General features: G+C 35.0%; 2 protein-coding genes across 2 annotated transcripts in view; one reads left to right on the forward strand and one right to left on the reverse strand.

Annotated features, from left to right (window-relative positions):
- LOC134662675 (uncharacterized) overlaps window positions 1–4,100 on the forward strand; it is a 30,267-nt gene extending 26,167 nt beyond the window's left edge. Inside the window, exons 7-11 of the mRNA XM_063518946.1 lie at window positions 159–249; window positions 607–761; window positions 2,618–2,866; window positions 3,384–3,744; window positions 3,989–4,100. Of these exons, the coding sequence (XP_063375016.1) occupies window positions 159–249; window positions 607–761; window positions 2,618–2,866; window positions 3,384–3,744; window positions 3,989–4,037 (905 nt within the window). The 3' untranslated portion in view covers window positions 4,038–4,100. The remainder of the gene's footprint in view (window positions 1–158; window positions 250–606; window positions 762–2,617; window positions 2,867–3,383; window positions 3,745–3,988) is intronic.
- A 2,046-nt stretch (window positions 4,101–6,146) lies between these two features.
- LOC134662676 (tenascin-like) lies at window positions 6,147–9,786 on the reverse strand. Its single transcript, XM_063518948.1, has 8 exons — window positions 9,677–9,786; window positions 7,889–8,017; window positions 7,398–7,526; window positions 7,152–7,280; window positions 6,906–7,034; window positions 6,654–6,782; window positions 6,398–6,526; window positions 6,147–6,280 (listed from the first exon to the last, which is right to left on the reverse strand). The coding sequence occupies exons 1-8, from the start codon at window positions 9,762–9,764 to the stop codon at window positions 6,147–6,149; spliced, it is 996 nt and encodes a 331-aa protein (XP_063375018.1). The 5' UTR covers window positions 9,765–9,786.
- Window positions 9,787–15,147: the final 5,361 nt, after the last annotated feature.

Below are 15,147 nucleotides of genomic sequence, written 5' to 3' on the forward strand. Positions count from 1 at the left end.
CTGTATATTATGGTGTTACTCTACCGCCCTAGGGCGGGATTAAAGGCACGTATGTCAAAAATTTAAAGAGCCATAATGTACTGTAAAACATTGTACAATACACGTGCGAAAATATCCTACTTTTCGCACTTTCATCGTAATGGACTATTTCAATACAGTTTTAGTATGCAAGAGCACCGCAGTGAAACAATCAGTATGGTGCTACGATGTTAATGTTCGGAATTTCGTCAGTTATCATCTAACTTCGTGGTAAGTTACTGTTTGCATGAAATTGTTGTAACCTGAGAGTAAAATGTTCTTCATGTTCGTACCTACCACGAGTCACTGACAGTGTCAACACTGACACATACGCTAACTTCTTCGTAATTTGCTTTCTATACATCTCGATCGCACTAATACGTCAGTACGAGCGAGATGCTTAGTGACTTATGGCCCTTTTGATAGAAAATACTGCAATGGTTTTTAGTATATACCTACCTATTGCTACTTTCGTATCGTTTGAGATTAGGTACTAAACGTTTATTAATATGAATGTGTTATTAAACTTATTAATTATAATATGATACTTATATATTACTATCAGAAACTTTACTATTCACTTTTTAGGCAACATGCAGTTGGAGGTATTGGTATGAAAGAAGTGGAAAACTCTATATCTGGTGTTGCTGCCCTAGACCTCACTGGGAACGAGCACGTAGCTATTGTAGTACACGGTCGAGAAAGTGGTATCTACACTGAGTTCGGGAACACCCTTAAACATTGTAAGTACCACCGATTTATGTACCTACGTTATTACATTTGCATTTCATTTTGTTGCCGTCCCCTTTGTACTTGTTTTTAACCAACTGTACTTATATGTGACATGGAATAAATAAATTTTTAAATGAATTGTGAAGGAAATATCGTTTAATCTGGGGGCACGGTAGTGCCCCCGCCAAGACGAGCAAAGCGAAGCGCAAGGGCACTACCTACCTTTTCTCGAAGCGCTTCGTCGTTTTTTTGAACCCTCATAACTTGGGTTTGGATTATGCCAGATAAACAAAATTCTCGGGATATGATGTCAATAGTGGACTTATTAAACGTAAAAAATTTCAATTGCATAGCTCTTATACTTAAGATTTTATTCATATCTAAAATACCCCAATTTCGTCACTGACTCACTCACTCACTGTTGATCATCAAAACCTCTAGGGTACTTCCTGAAGTCCTAGGAAGCTGAAATTTGGTATGTAAGATAGTATTAGTACACAAACAACAAAATAATTCAAAAACTTGAAATTTTTTTCCCCTAAGGGGGGGAAAAAGGGGGTGGAAATTTGTATGGGAAATCAATAACCGCTGAACCGATTTAGTTGAAATTTGGTATGTAGATAGTTTTTGTAATGGGGAATGGCATTGAATAGTTTTCAATCCCAAAATCACCCCGTAAGGGTGAAAAGGGGGTGGAAAAGGCGTTAGGGGAAAAGGAGGGTTGAAGTTTGTATGGGGAATCAGTAAAAAGTAGATTGTATAAAAGATGCCCCGAGGTACGTATTTCAGGATTTTTAATAGTACCTTAAATCACACGCGCAACCCTTTAAATTAGGGGATGGAAGCAACTTACAAAAAGAAGTGAAATCCCACCAAAAACATTTTCATGTAAAATGTTGCCAAGACGAAACCATAAGGCTCGCACTGACAAAAAGTTATCAGATCTCTTGTAGAGCCAAGCTTCTAACTCTACAAGCCCTAACTTCACAAATTCTACACCTTAGTCAAAATATGTGGCTTGGCCGTTTCGTTACTCCAAGAACTATTGTATTATAAAAAATAATGAATAGTGAATACATTTTTCACCTTACGTCCATGTGCCAATAGCGAAACGGTCAAGCCACATATTTTGACTAAGGTGTAGAATTTGTGAAGTTAGGGCTTGTAGAGTTAGAAGCTTGGCTCTACAAGAGATCTGATAACTTTTTGTCAGTGCGAGCCTTATGGTTTCGTCTTGGCAACATTTTACATGAAAATGTTTTTGGTGGGATACCTTTTGTTTTGAAATCGAACGAGACAAAGGAAATGAAACTCTGATCCAAAATAGTTTAGATTTCATTGAAGTAATTAGTGCTACGGGTAGGACCGTGGGCCTTACAAGGATAGTGATTCAAATTTAAGTCACAAGATTTGAAGCACATATACAAATAAATATGTGTAGGCAGTGAAACTAAATTAAAGTAGGACCGTGGGCCTTACAAGGATAGTGATTCAAATTTAAGTCACAAGATTTGAAGCACATATACAAATAAATATGTGTAGGCAGTGAAACTAAATAAAAGTGTGTAAAAATTACGTTTAGGTGCAATCAAGTCAAATCAAATAATTTATTTCAGAATAAAATTCCATATACATTCACAATAAAATAACTACAATAAAATTAAAATTAACTAAAATAATGAATCTCCAATAATGAATTTTTAAAAAGGCCTTTGCATGCTCACAAGTTTTGATGCAAAGGTGCCTCATACTACTATCTTTATTATATTATTATGTACTTACATATTATGTATTCTCATACTACTTATGTCGTTTGGTAATATTTAATTTGAATTGAGTGAGGAAAATCATTAATATTTTGTTGCAGCCCTCATAACAGCAGACAAACAAATGGTCGTCATTTTATTTGACTGGTCGTTCCTATCTTTTGTACCCTATGAAGATGCCGTGATTTTTATCCCCTGTGTCTCACACGAACTAAGAAGCTTCATAGAAAATATGGTGGCAGCGGGGAAGTTGAACAGAAATCGCCTTCATCTCATCGGCTTCGATCTGGGAGCTCACATTGTAGGCATCGCGAGTCGCAATAGTGTCGCTCGTGCCGTGAAAATAACAGGTACCTAGGTTCATACGACACTAATAAGTTTTATTTTTTAGCCAGTCCACTGACGGTGAAAAAGCGAGCAATAAAATTTTGGCTCGCGCAAGAAATTTATGTCCCGTGTGAACGAATGATAATATAATAAATAAATGCATTACGATAATAATAAAATTTATTAAAACATTACTTAATACCGGATCTATCGCGAATTTACTGACACCTTTAGAGTTTTATTTTCAGTTTATGTTTATAATAATAAAATTGTTGATCAATGACAGAACCCGGACTTGTGAAGAAAAACTCGCTTCTCGCTTATTGCCGCCGGTCAAACGCCTACCGTATCTGCTCACTGCTATTTGGTACGAGTAGCATGACGTCAGCTCCAATGTTATATAGTTGGTCAAACCAATTTGTCAGTCAGTCAGTAAGAACCAGGAAAACTATACTCGTCCTTTTCTTTTGCGTCTAAGATAGTATTATTTTGACATGAGACAGTCCTTTGACAAACTATACTTCTAACTAAATATTTTAGGTCTGGACCCAGCTGGTAATCGTTGGGATGCTTTTTCCCAACGTCTTAGACCTACCGATGCGCAGTTAGTCGAAGTGATCCACACCAATGGTAACGGAGCGCTCGGAAGCACACCTTATGGTATCGGTGAACCCATTGGCACATTGGATTTCTTTCCCAACGGAGGGGACAGGCAGCCTGGCTGTGGCACCTTTGACAACGCTTGTCACCATAAGAGAGCTTGGCAGCTGTTTGCGGGAACTGTTGATACTGGCGGTCACTTAATAGCTTTGAAGTGTCAGAATATGTCTCAAGTAAACAATAATCGCTGTGTTATGACTCCAGTTGCAGTCATGGGGACACTGGCTCTAGTGAAATTTAAGTAAGTTGCGCCGTCTTGTTATCTAGATTCGATAGGAATTCTATTGTGTTCGTCTGATTGATTAGGTATAAACATTGCTATACCTATTTTATAACCTTCAGTTTTTATCTGGGACTCGTACAGTTGAACATTTACTGCGAATAACTTTCTAATTCGTTTTAGTTGTTAGGTATATGGGTAATAACTATTGCTGTATGTGATAAATTTTCAAGGATGTAATTTTCCGTTTATTTATTTTTTCTAGCACCGGTCTACATCGGGTCAATACTGGAAGCATTTACCCTTATTATTAAGTTTAGTTTTGCTGATCAAAATATGAAATCTAAATGTACAGAATTAATTTCATTACAAAATATTTATATCTGAATAAGTACAAGCAAGGTTACTTTTATTTCTATATTTGCTATGTTATCTGTAGTAAAATTATTATAAGGTATAATCCTTGCCAATTACTAAGATGACTTAAAAATAATAACTAAATACATCATTGGCCTGTCAATTATCAGTGTGTCATAACTTTTTTCCAGGACATCTGGTGCTACATTACGATACCGGCATATCACATAAGCACATTACGGGACTACGTCGAAAATTTAAAGGACCCTATGTACTGTAAAACGTTGTACGATACACGTGCGAATAGGTAATTTGCAGCTCGGTCGTGTTTTAAAAATCGCCACTGGTTACGAATCTCCTATTTTTCGCACTTGTATCTTAGATACAATTACAACTAGGTAATTACATAATAAGTTTTTTATAAAAATAGTAAAAAAAAAGTATTTTTTATTCCATTTAACGATACAATACATGATGCTTGTTACAAAACTTTGGTCACTGGGCTTAATTTCACGTCACATATTTTATTGCATTTACCTAATATATATAATATTGTAGCTACTTTCGGTGCTTTCAGGCTTTCATAATCCAATAAAGCAGTTAAACAATAAGGTTATCTAGTATAATTTTATTTGTACAAAAACTTCAAGGGCATATTGCAGAAAGATAAGCGAAATACAATGCAAAACAAAAATAGGTAGTTCATCATACAGCGATAAAGCATTTTTACGATAATTTTGTTTGAAAAATCAAATAATTTGATAGTCTACAAGATTTTCATTTTCACCATTCACGATTTCTGTTTCACCGTATGTAAGTTTTTTTGAGAACTTACTGCATTCGCACTTGTCGTTTACACAAACGCCATAGAGGTAGCCCTTTCGCCGACACAAGTAGTCACATGATGAGTCATTGCAGGCCAATCTTTCAAGGCTATCTGAAATTTGATATTTTAATTCAGGTTCAAAACTGAATTTTAAAAGTAAAGTACAACACAATATGGTAAGTATATTACATATAGTGATTAAAAAATACACGTTTTTGGAACTAAAACAAACAATAGGTATAACACACGACGATTTGTTAGATGTATTTTCCGATATTTTTTTTTTCTTGTATAATAAATTCCGATCGTCTTTTTTCCCTGTATAAAAATTTCCGCACGCCTTTTTTCCCTATAGATATATTTCCTGGTATATTTTTTTTCTTGTATATATAAATCTGAACGCCTTCTTTCCGTATAGACATATTTTCCGATAGATTTATTTTCTTATACACAAATATCTGAACGCCTTCTTTCCCTGTATTTTTGTTGTTTAACGAAAAATTTCATGGTCATTCATTTTACTAGGGGCAAAACTTCTTATTTGCTTGGACCCTGTTTGCAATCTTGTGTGGAATATTTTGTGTATCATGGTTAGTTATCTTTAAAGGAATTTTACCAATCAGTAATCAAATCAAACGAGTGAAACGTTGTACTTAGTTAGGCAAGAAACTTTAATAAACTTTTATGTTGTAGTGTAAGTAGGTAGTAACGTAAACGGGCAAAATTGCGAACATGCGAATACATATTATATAATTTTCTATCAAGAATCATATCTATTTTAAAATTTCTGATCAGGAAAAAAGACAGCCGGGAATTTGTCCCCTAGTAAAATTAAGGACTATAAAATATTGCATTATGTTAAAAAAATACAGGGAAAGAAGGCGTTCAGATATTTGTGTATAAGAAAATAAATCTATCGGAAAATATGTCTATACGGAAAGAAGGCGTTCAGATTTATATATACCAGGAAATATATCTATAGGGAAAAAAGGCGTGCGGAAATTTTTATACAGGGAAAAAAGACGATCGGAATTTATTATACAAGAAAAAAAAAATATCGGAAAATACATCTAACAAATCCACACGACAGCTGCGTCGACAGTTCTTTTTTCTTTTCAACTTGGCTTCGTGTCTAGATTATACCAGGGTAAACTTGAATTTGATTAACCTTCTAACATTATCCGTAATATATAAGTAAGTACATGTGTAAATCATTTATATACGTCTAGAAAACCATGCTTCACCTACCTAGTGGAGAAAATTTGTCGCACTTGCACCTGTTGCCGACACAGATGCCCCATGTAAAGCCGAGTCGTTGACACAGCTGATTGCATGCTCGATTGTTGCAGCCGCCCTCCAAGGTATAATTGTCATCTGAAACGTACATAAATAATATAATACCTATTTATAGAAATTAACTAGGATTAACGTTCGTAGAAAACAACTTTATTAAACAACTACGTGTGCAGAATGATTGTGAAGTAATCCTACCTATTAGTGGAGAAAAGTTGTCGCACTTGCACCTGTCGCCGACACAGACGCCCCCTGTGAAGCCGAGTCGCCGACACAGCTGGTTGCATGCTCGGTTGTTGCAACCGCCTTCCAAGGTGTATTCGTTATCTGAAACGTACATTGATAATATTATAACTATTTATATCAATTAACTAGGATTATCATTCGTAGAAAATAACTTTATCAAACAGTTGCTTAGTTAAGTGTAAGCAGAATGATTGTGAAATAAACCTACCTATTAGTGGAGAAAAATTGTCACACTTGCACTTGTCGCCGACACAGACGCTCCCTGTGAAGCCGAGTCGCCGACACAGCTCGTTGCATGCTCGGTTGTTGCAACCGCCCTCCCAGGTATAATTATTATCTATAACATACATTAATAATATATATATAATACCTATTTATAGCAATTACATAGGATTAACATTCGTAGAAAACAATTTTATTAAACAACTACGTGTGCAGAATGATTGTGAATGAATCCTACCTATTAGTGGAGAAAAGTTGTCGCACTTGCACCTGTCGCCTACACAGACGCCCCCTGTGAAACCGAGTCGCCTACACAGCTGGTCGCATGCTCGGTTGTTGCAACCACCCTCCAAGGTATAATTGTCATCTAAAACGTACATAAATAATATAATACCTATTTATAGCAATTAACTAGGATTAACGTTCGTAGAAAACAACTTTCTTAAACAACTACGTGTGCAGAATGATTGTGAATTAATCCTACCTATTAGTGGAGAAAATTTGTCGCACTTGCACCTGTCGCCGACACAGACGCCCCCTGTGAAACCGAGTCGCCTACACAGCTGGTCGCATGCTCGGTTGTTGCAACCACCCTCCAAGGTATAATTGTTATCTGAAACGTACATAAATAATATAATACCTATTTATAGCAATTAACTAGGATTAACGTTCGTAGAAAACAACTTTATTAAACAACTACGTGTGCAGAATGATTGTGAATTAATCCTACCTATTAGTGGAGAAAAGTTGTCGCACTTGCACCTGTCGCCGACACAGACGCCCCCTGTGAAGCCGAGTCGCCGACACAGCTGGTCGCATGCTCGGTTGTTGCAACCGCCTTCCAAGGTGTATTCGTTATCTGAAACGTACATTGATAATATTCACAGACAAGACATCCTCTAGACTGAGCATAGTAACGCTACCCCCTCTACCACTTATACGGTAGTTTTACTCCATCTTCGAGTCAATCTCGTACCGTGATTGGTCCGTGTCTTTGAACAGACCAATCACGGCACGGGATTCGCTCAACTCGTCCCCCCGCACCCCCGTATTTTTGGCAGCATCGGTTTCATGAAATAATTGCTCTACACTCCGTCTAGAGGATTCCTAGTCTATGATAATATTATACCTATTTATATCAATTAACTAGGATTATCATTCGTAGAAAATAACTTTATCAAACAACTAAGTGTAAGCAGAATGATTGTGAAATAAACCTACCTATTAGTGGAGAAAAATTGTCGCACTTGCACTTGTCGCCGACACAGACGCCCCCTGTGAAGCCGAGTCGCCGACACAGCTGGTTGCATGCTCGGTTGTTGCAACCGCCCTCCAAGGTGTTTTCGTTATCTGGAATTAAATTAAATTGTTTTTAGGGTTCCGTAGCCAAATGGCAAAAAACGGAACCCTTATAGATTCGTCATGTCTGTCTGTCTGTCTGTCTGTCTGTCTGTCTGTCTGTCTGTCTGTCTGTCCGTCTGTCTGTCCGTCCGTATGTCACAGCCACTTTTCTCCGAAACTATAAGAACTATACTGTTGAAACTTGGTAAATAGATGTATTATGTGAACCGCATTAAGATTTTCACACAAAAATAGAAAAAAAAACAATAAATTTTTGGGGTTCCCCATACTTCGAACTGAAACTCAAATTTTTTTTTTCATCAAACCCATACGTGTGGGGTATCTATGGATAGGTCTTCAAAAATGATATTGAGGTTTCTAATATCATTTTTTTCTAAACTGAATAGTTTGCGCGAGAGACACTTCCAAAGTGGTAAAATGTGTGTCTCCCCCCCGTAACTTCTAAAATAAGAGAATGATAAAACTAAAAAAAATATATGATGTACATTACCATGTAAACTTCCACCGAAAATTGGTTTGAACGAGATCTAGTAAGTAGTTTTTTTTATACGTAATCGCCTAAATACGGAACCCTTCATGGGCGAGTCCGACTCCCACTTGGCCGCTTTTTTATTTACCTAGTAATAAGAATTAGTTTTAAAATATTGAGCCAGTTAGTACGTATTTGATAGAGGCTAATTTAAAACATACCCGTATATGTGGTTTGGCTGCATTTGCACTGGCCCACGATGCATTGGCCACTAGCAAAGCCTTGGACGCGACAAATATTTTCACATTCAAGTTCATTACACACCTCTACCGAATCTGCGTTGCCTCCTGGCTTGTTATTTTTGGCTAAAAATATATGTTTTTTTTTTATCATGGCCAAAGTTACATACCACCCCAATGCTTCTTTTTTGTCTGATGAATCGTTAATAAAATTGCTATATAATCTGAAAGTCATTTTAATACGTTGATTGACACAATATCATGACCCTACATTGAAAATGGTTTACACCATTCCTAGGCGTAAAATTATGATTAACGTATGAGTTATATACACTCCCGGCCAAAAGCATGGAAACAAGCTTGTATTACAGTAGAAAAATGTGTTTTTTAGGCGATGGATTGTATACTATTGACAATTTAATAAAAAAATGGTTAAAATAATAATACAACATTATACAAGTAAAATACTCAAATGCTGGCTATGATAGTAGCTAGTTAAACATTTTGTTAAAATGTATGTGTTAATTAAAACGGTATTATAACATTTTACTATTTACATATTTACTTTTTAATAATAGTTTAGGATGTTTTGATATTTATCCTGTATTATTTATTCTTTTGGGGCTGCCTAATGTAAAATTTAGAATTCAAATATACCTAAAACAAAGAAAACAACCTTGATTCCATACTTTTGGCCTTGGATGCCTTGGATGCCTTGGAATCTATGTACTTAAAATACTAATATTTTAAGTTCGTGTCGATGTCGTACGAAACGTTCCATAGTAGAGTAGAGTAGGCAAAAACTAATGAGCTAATTTCGATGAATGAGTATTAATATATTTTCTTTATGGCCAGGGTGATATAGGCTACACAAACTGCGAATTAATTTACTTAAACTTATGGAATTTTCTTTTATTTGGTATACAGATTGAAACTTACCCTCTTCAAATAAATTTATTACAACAGCGGCTTTCACTACACCCAGGACCACTATTAACACGAGCAACTCAAACAACTTAACTCCCATTTTGACAATGTATTACTAAAGCTAGGAACATTCTGCTATGTGATTTTATAGAGGCAGGGCTCCGATAGGGACTTTACCTCACTCCTACAGGAAGTGACTCATTCGTTTTCAATGTCATAATTTTAGTGTTATTTTCTATAATTATTAGGATTTTTTTTGTGATATTGCTTTGCGGTTTTAAACAGGAGTCGGGAATTTACCGCTGTCTATATAATATAGGTACTTGAATCTTTTCATTTAGCAGGGATAATTTTGTCACAAGAATATAGAGAAAATCAACTGTATATTTTTATTTAAGCATTATTACACAAAACAGAAAAATAATTAGGCATTCTCTAAATATCATTGATATTTCTTATATGTACCTATTATGTCGCCCCTAAGAAAGAGACGAATATAGGTTTTTTATTGTACCTACTCTTACTGACAAATTAGCCAGACTATTTTTTATGTTCACAAGTGGATTGTACATGACAGATGACACTACACACTACAAACTACGTGACACTACTATGTTGTATAGCCTGACCAGTAATATATGATAATTGTCAAGAGGGCGCTGTTATTCTCATGTATAGGGTGACAATTCAGTGTAGTATGAAAAAATTAGTTCCAGTGAAATTCCGCAACATGGCGCACCCTCAATAGATCCTGGTTCACCTATAAATGTATTGTAATTGCAGTAAAGATTGAGATCAATTTTATAACGCCATAATGTAGTTTTCAGCTTTTTACGAGTATCTCTAATTTCGAGGTGAAACCCATTATTTGACTGGGTGACTAGATTTGTGTAGGTCTGTAATTATAATTATTAAATACTAAGGTTACTTTATTACCTAACAGATCACTTAAAATACCGACTTATGGTCAAGTAAATTGAAATGCCTGTTACTTAGAGAATAACTAACATTATTTAAGAAAATATCTACCGCGATATAGTAGTAGTTTTTTTTTTAATATTTGTCATTTAAATGACTTTACCCACTATACACAATAGTTTTTGTTTTTAAGGTAAGGTACTAAAATAGGGGAAATGTACTATACATTATGTCGACTTGCATTTTTTATTCTTGTATTATTTCGGTGAGTTTAATAACTCATTATAAAAACTCTCGTTTGTGCTGGTAAAAGTTCTTGGTCTAACGATTGTATAAGTTGTAAAGTCCAGGAATTGTACCATGAACAAATCATGATAAAATTTATTTCAAACCAAATAACCTTTTGTTGGCATTATTTTTTTACCAAGAAATACATTATAAATTTATAGTAGGACTCATTCGGTCTGAACATGTTGTGTAAATAAATAAATAAATAATATATAACATCAACCTAGCCCCAAACTAAGCTAAGCTTGTACTATGGGTGCTAGGCGACGATATATATACTTATATATCTATCTAAATACATAAGTACTTATAAACATAGAAAACACCCATGACTCAGGGACAAATATCTGTGCTCATCACACAAATAAATGCACTTACCGGGATTCGAACCCAGGACCATCAGGCAGGGTCACTACCCACTAGGCCAGACCGGTCGTCAGATAAATACCACAAAAATATTATAGCATAAAATAATTACTAACGAAACTTACATTTCAATATTTTTTGCTTTGTTCGCTTATGCAGCGAATGAAAAAGATATTATGGTTTAAGAAAAAACAATTAAGTGAAAAAAAGTTAACAGGTTAGTACTTCATCGGTAAAGCATAAAAGCCATACAAACCCACACTGGCGGTCTAGCATGAGTTGCGTTCTTACGCGCGACTCCATACATCAAGCGCGACTTCAAGTATGGACTCGCGCGCGAGAACGCAAGTTATGCTAGACCGCCAGAAAATATCTGGCTTTGACTCAAGATTCTTGCTGTCTTCGATTGTGACTTGCCTTTTAACATAGTTCCTTCATCGTCATTCACACTGCTGTGTGTCGGGACAGTTGCAAATTTCCCACGAGGTTGCTCGAGCCCCCTTTTAGCTCAACGCTAAGAATGCACGCGTGACGAGAATACTCACTGATTTTACAACCGACTTCAAAAAAGGAAGAGGTTATAAATTCGACCTTTTTATTTCATATTTTTTACCTCAAAACTTCGTCATTTCTGACCTGATTTGGAATTTTTATTTTCAATAAATCGACGGCTTCCTTTTTAAAATAGTTTTTATTGCAACATTTATGATTGAAAATTATAGAAAAATAATTTCGTAAGTCATCCCTATTAATCCAGGTAGTACCTACTAATATTATGAATGCGAAAGTAACTGTTAGTTTCGGAGATAAGGGTCCGATAAGGGATGATAAATTTATGCCTATTTTAGTTAACTTCGGAATATTTTTAACTGGAAAATAAAATATTTGACATTTTTAAATTTATATAATTTTATTCCATATACAATTAAGACACACATACAGTCAGTCATACTTACAAACTAACTACCAACTAAACATTGCTGCCGCTCCTAGACGCTTCCGGCTTTGACATTGTCACAATAAGCCCTTTCATTTGATATGTTATACGATAATTGTAATAATGTAAAACTTGTTTAGATAATTCTTAATCGTACCTACATAGGTAATACAGGGAGTTTCCTGTAACAGGAGCAATAAATTAAACTGTAGGCTAATATACCACTCAAAGTGAACTTTTGTTAAACAACTTTTAAAAATTATGAATCCTTTAGACTTCCTCTTTTTCATACATCAGTGTATTTAACGTTGCTTGTCACGCTTTAAACATAACAAAATTTGCTATACATTGTGTCTTAGAATAAACTTTTAAGTGTAATAAAAATCAAAACATAAGTTATTTTTAAAAGTTGCTGAACAAATTTTGGTCAGTTTGAGGAGTATAGCCTACAGTTTATTGCTCTTGTTACAGGAAACACCCTGTATATCTTAGCTATTACATTACAATTATACTATTCCTTACAAGTAATGTTAAAGAAAATGGCTGTTCTGATTAATAATATAGTGCTTCCCTGTTCAGTATTCATTTGTTACAGTTATATATAAATATTAAATATACTATCGTAAATAATAAATCGTTTAAAAACGAGGAAAGGTTTCTTGGAAAAATAGGGGCTAACGTAGCGTCGTAACGAAGCAGATAAAAAAAAAAAAACCTTTGATCTGCGTGGGCGCCTTCTCGTTTAAAGCAAATATAAAATTAAAGGGCATCTCAAGTCCTTTCTTAATTGGCATCAGTCAACATGAAAGAAAAGATAAAAATAATTGAGACGCTCTATTATTAGGTTTGTATACAATTTTAATTGCTCTTTCTTGCAGTTATAACAATTTTTAAACAAAATTTAATTATATAATATTTACATGGTAACTTTGAATAACAAAATGATTACTTCAAAAATCTAGCCCTAAACTTGCCTGGGGCATTGTGCCCAGGACACTTGCCGCGTTCCCCCTCTGCACAGTGAGGCTGAGTTTTTGTGCAAAGAAAGCGCCAGCTCGTAGGTCGCCAGACACCCAGACTAGTTTGGTAGAAATTTCTTTCTTTCTTTTTTTTCTTTCTTTTCTTATTAGGTTGTGTTTGATAAAATTGTTTTGAACAATTTTTTATGGTACGGCCGTTTCGTTAGGTACCTTCAAATGGGCGGGCGTAAGGTGTAATAATTCACTGTTCATTAATTTTCTGTTATGTTAGGTGCAGCAACATGTAATATAAAGAAAAAAACCGGCCAAGTGCGAGTCGGACTCGCGCACGGAGGGTTCCGCATTATCAACAAAAAATAGAGCAAAACAAGCAAAAAAACGGTCACCCATCCAAGTACTGCCCCGCCCGACGTTGCTTAACTTCGATCAAAAATCACGTTTGTTGTATGGGAGCCCCACTTAAATCTTTATTTTATTCTGTTTTTAGTATTTGTTGTTATAGCGGCAACAGAAATACATCATCTGTGAAAATTTCAACTGTCTAGCTATCACCGTTCGTGAGATACAGCCTGGTGACAGACGGACGGACGGACGGACGGACGGACGGACAGCGGAGTCTTAGTAATAGGGTCCCGTTTTTACCCTTTGGGTACGGAACCCTAAAAAAGAATAAAAACACATGCATAATTTACAGGATTAACATGATTATATTACACAAAAAGGAATGGGGAAAATACACTAAAAATTGGAAGACGTATATAAGAATATAAAGCAACTATAGAATAGAAACAAAAGCAAACTAATCAGATAACCATAGCTTCTTTAACCTCCCCTTGTTCCACGCAACTATATGTGCCAGTCTGCATGAGCGAAATATACTTAGTTAGATTAAGAAAACTGTCTCGAAGTAGGTAGGTAGACTAACTTTTAATTACCTACACTAATTAGGTAAATACCAACTTGATTGAATTTGTACATAAAAACGACTTCTAATTTCAGTAGGCATTAGCTTATAATTGCACTCACGTTGTACAAGGCCTTAACAACATTATATTGCATTCTAAAATGAGTCATATTTGTTGCACATTAAGGTTCAAATAAAACAAAAATTATCACGTAATTAGATTCGCTAAAGATTTTTTCATTAATGCGTCAATAATCGAACCACGTGAACTAACAACAGGTTTACTGTAATACTATTATTATCTAGAAATGCGTATGTCTTATATGATTATTTAAATCTTATGTCCTTTCAAAAATAAACAATGTACATACTTATAACAATATTTGCATCTTGCTCATTCTTAAGTGGTGAGAAAATAATCACTCGTAGGCATGGCTCTCTCTCTTACTAGAACGATAAGAATTATACAGATGCTTTTAGCCATGAAATATAGTCGTGTGATGATGATTTGTTATGCGGTGTTTTTAGTGTTTGTATACTTCCAAGGTATGTACCTATATTATTGATCTTTAATCTTTATGTAATTCGTAAATTTACGTACGTAGTTACCTGAATTCTATATATTTTTTGACGAGTGACGAGTAGGTTCATGTTTGCATGACTGTTTACGGTTATGTGTATGTTTGTTGCTCGGCTTCATAAAAATAAACGATAAATAAATATATATTATAGGACATTTTTACACAAATTGACTAAGCCCCACGGTAAGCCCAAGAAGGCTTGTGTTGCATGTGGGTACTCAGACAACCATATGCATAATATATGTACAATATTTACTACTTAACTGGAAAAACAGTTATTGAGTTCACGCAGTCGCTAACGTCAATATCAAATGCCAATTCGTAATATATTATATAGCTGATCATTTTATAATTAATCTACATATTTTCTATACAAATGATCAACTTAAAATATGATCTAATTAATTAATTTTTAGTTCTGGTAATAATATCCATTTTTATTTCCAACTTAATTTGATTATGATTGCGTTGCGTTCTCACGCATTTTGCTTGGGGTTATCGATTTTTAC

Source organism: Cydia amplana, chromosome 3 (genome assembly GCF_948474715.1).
Source record: "Cydia amplana chromosome 3, ilCydAmpl1.1, whole genome shotgun sequence".
Lineage (NCBI taxonomy): Eukaryota > Metazoa > Arthropoda > Insecta > Lepidoptera > Tortricidae > Cydia > Cydia amplana.

Coding starts and splice junctions, on each gene's coding strand:
- LOC134662676 (XM_063518948.1), bottom strand. CDS start 9,764: ATGGGAGTTAAGTTGTTTGAGTTGCTCGTGTTAATAGTGGTCCTGGGT. Junction 6,527..6,653: donor CAATTTTTCTCCACTAATAG/GTAGGTTTATTT, acceptor TGTACGTTTCAG/ATAACGAATACACCTTGGAA. Junction 6,281..6,397: donor CAACTTTTCTCCACTAATAG/GTAGGATTACTT, acceptor TGTACGTTTCAG/ATGACAATTATACCTTGGAG.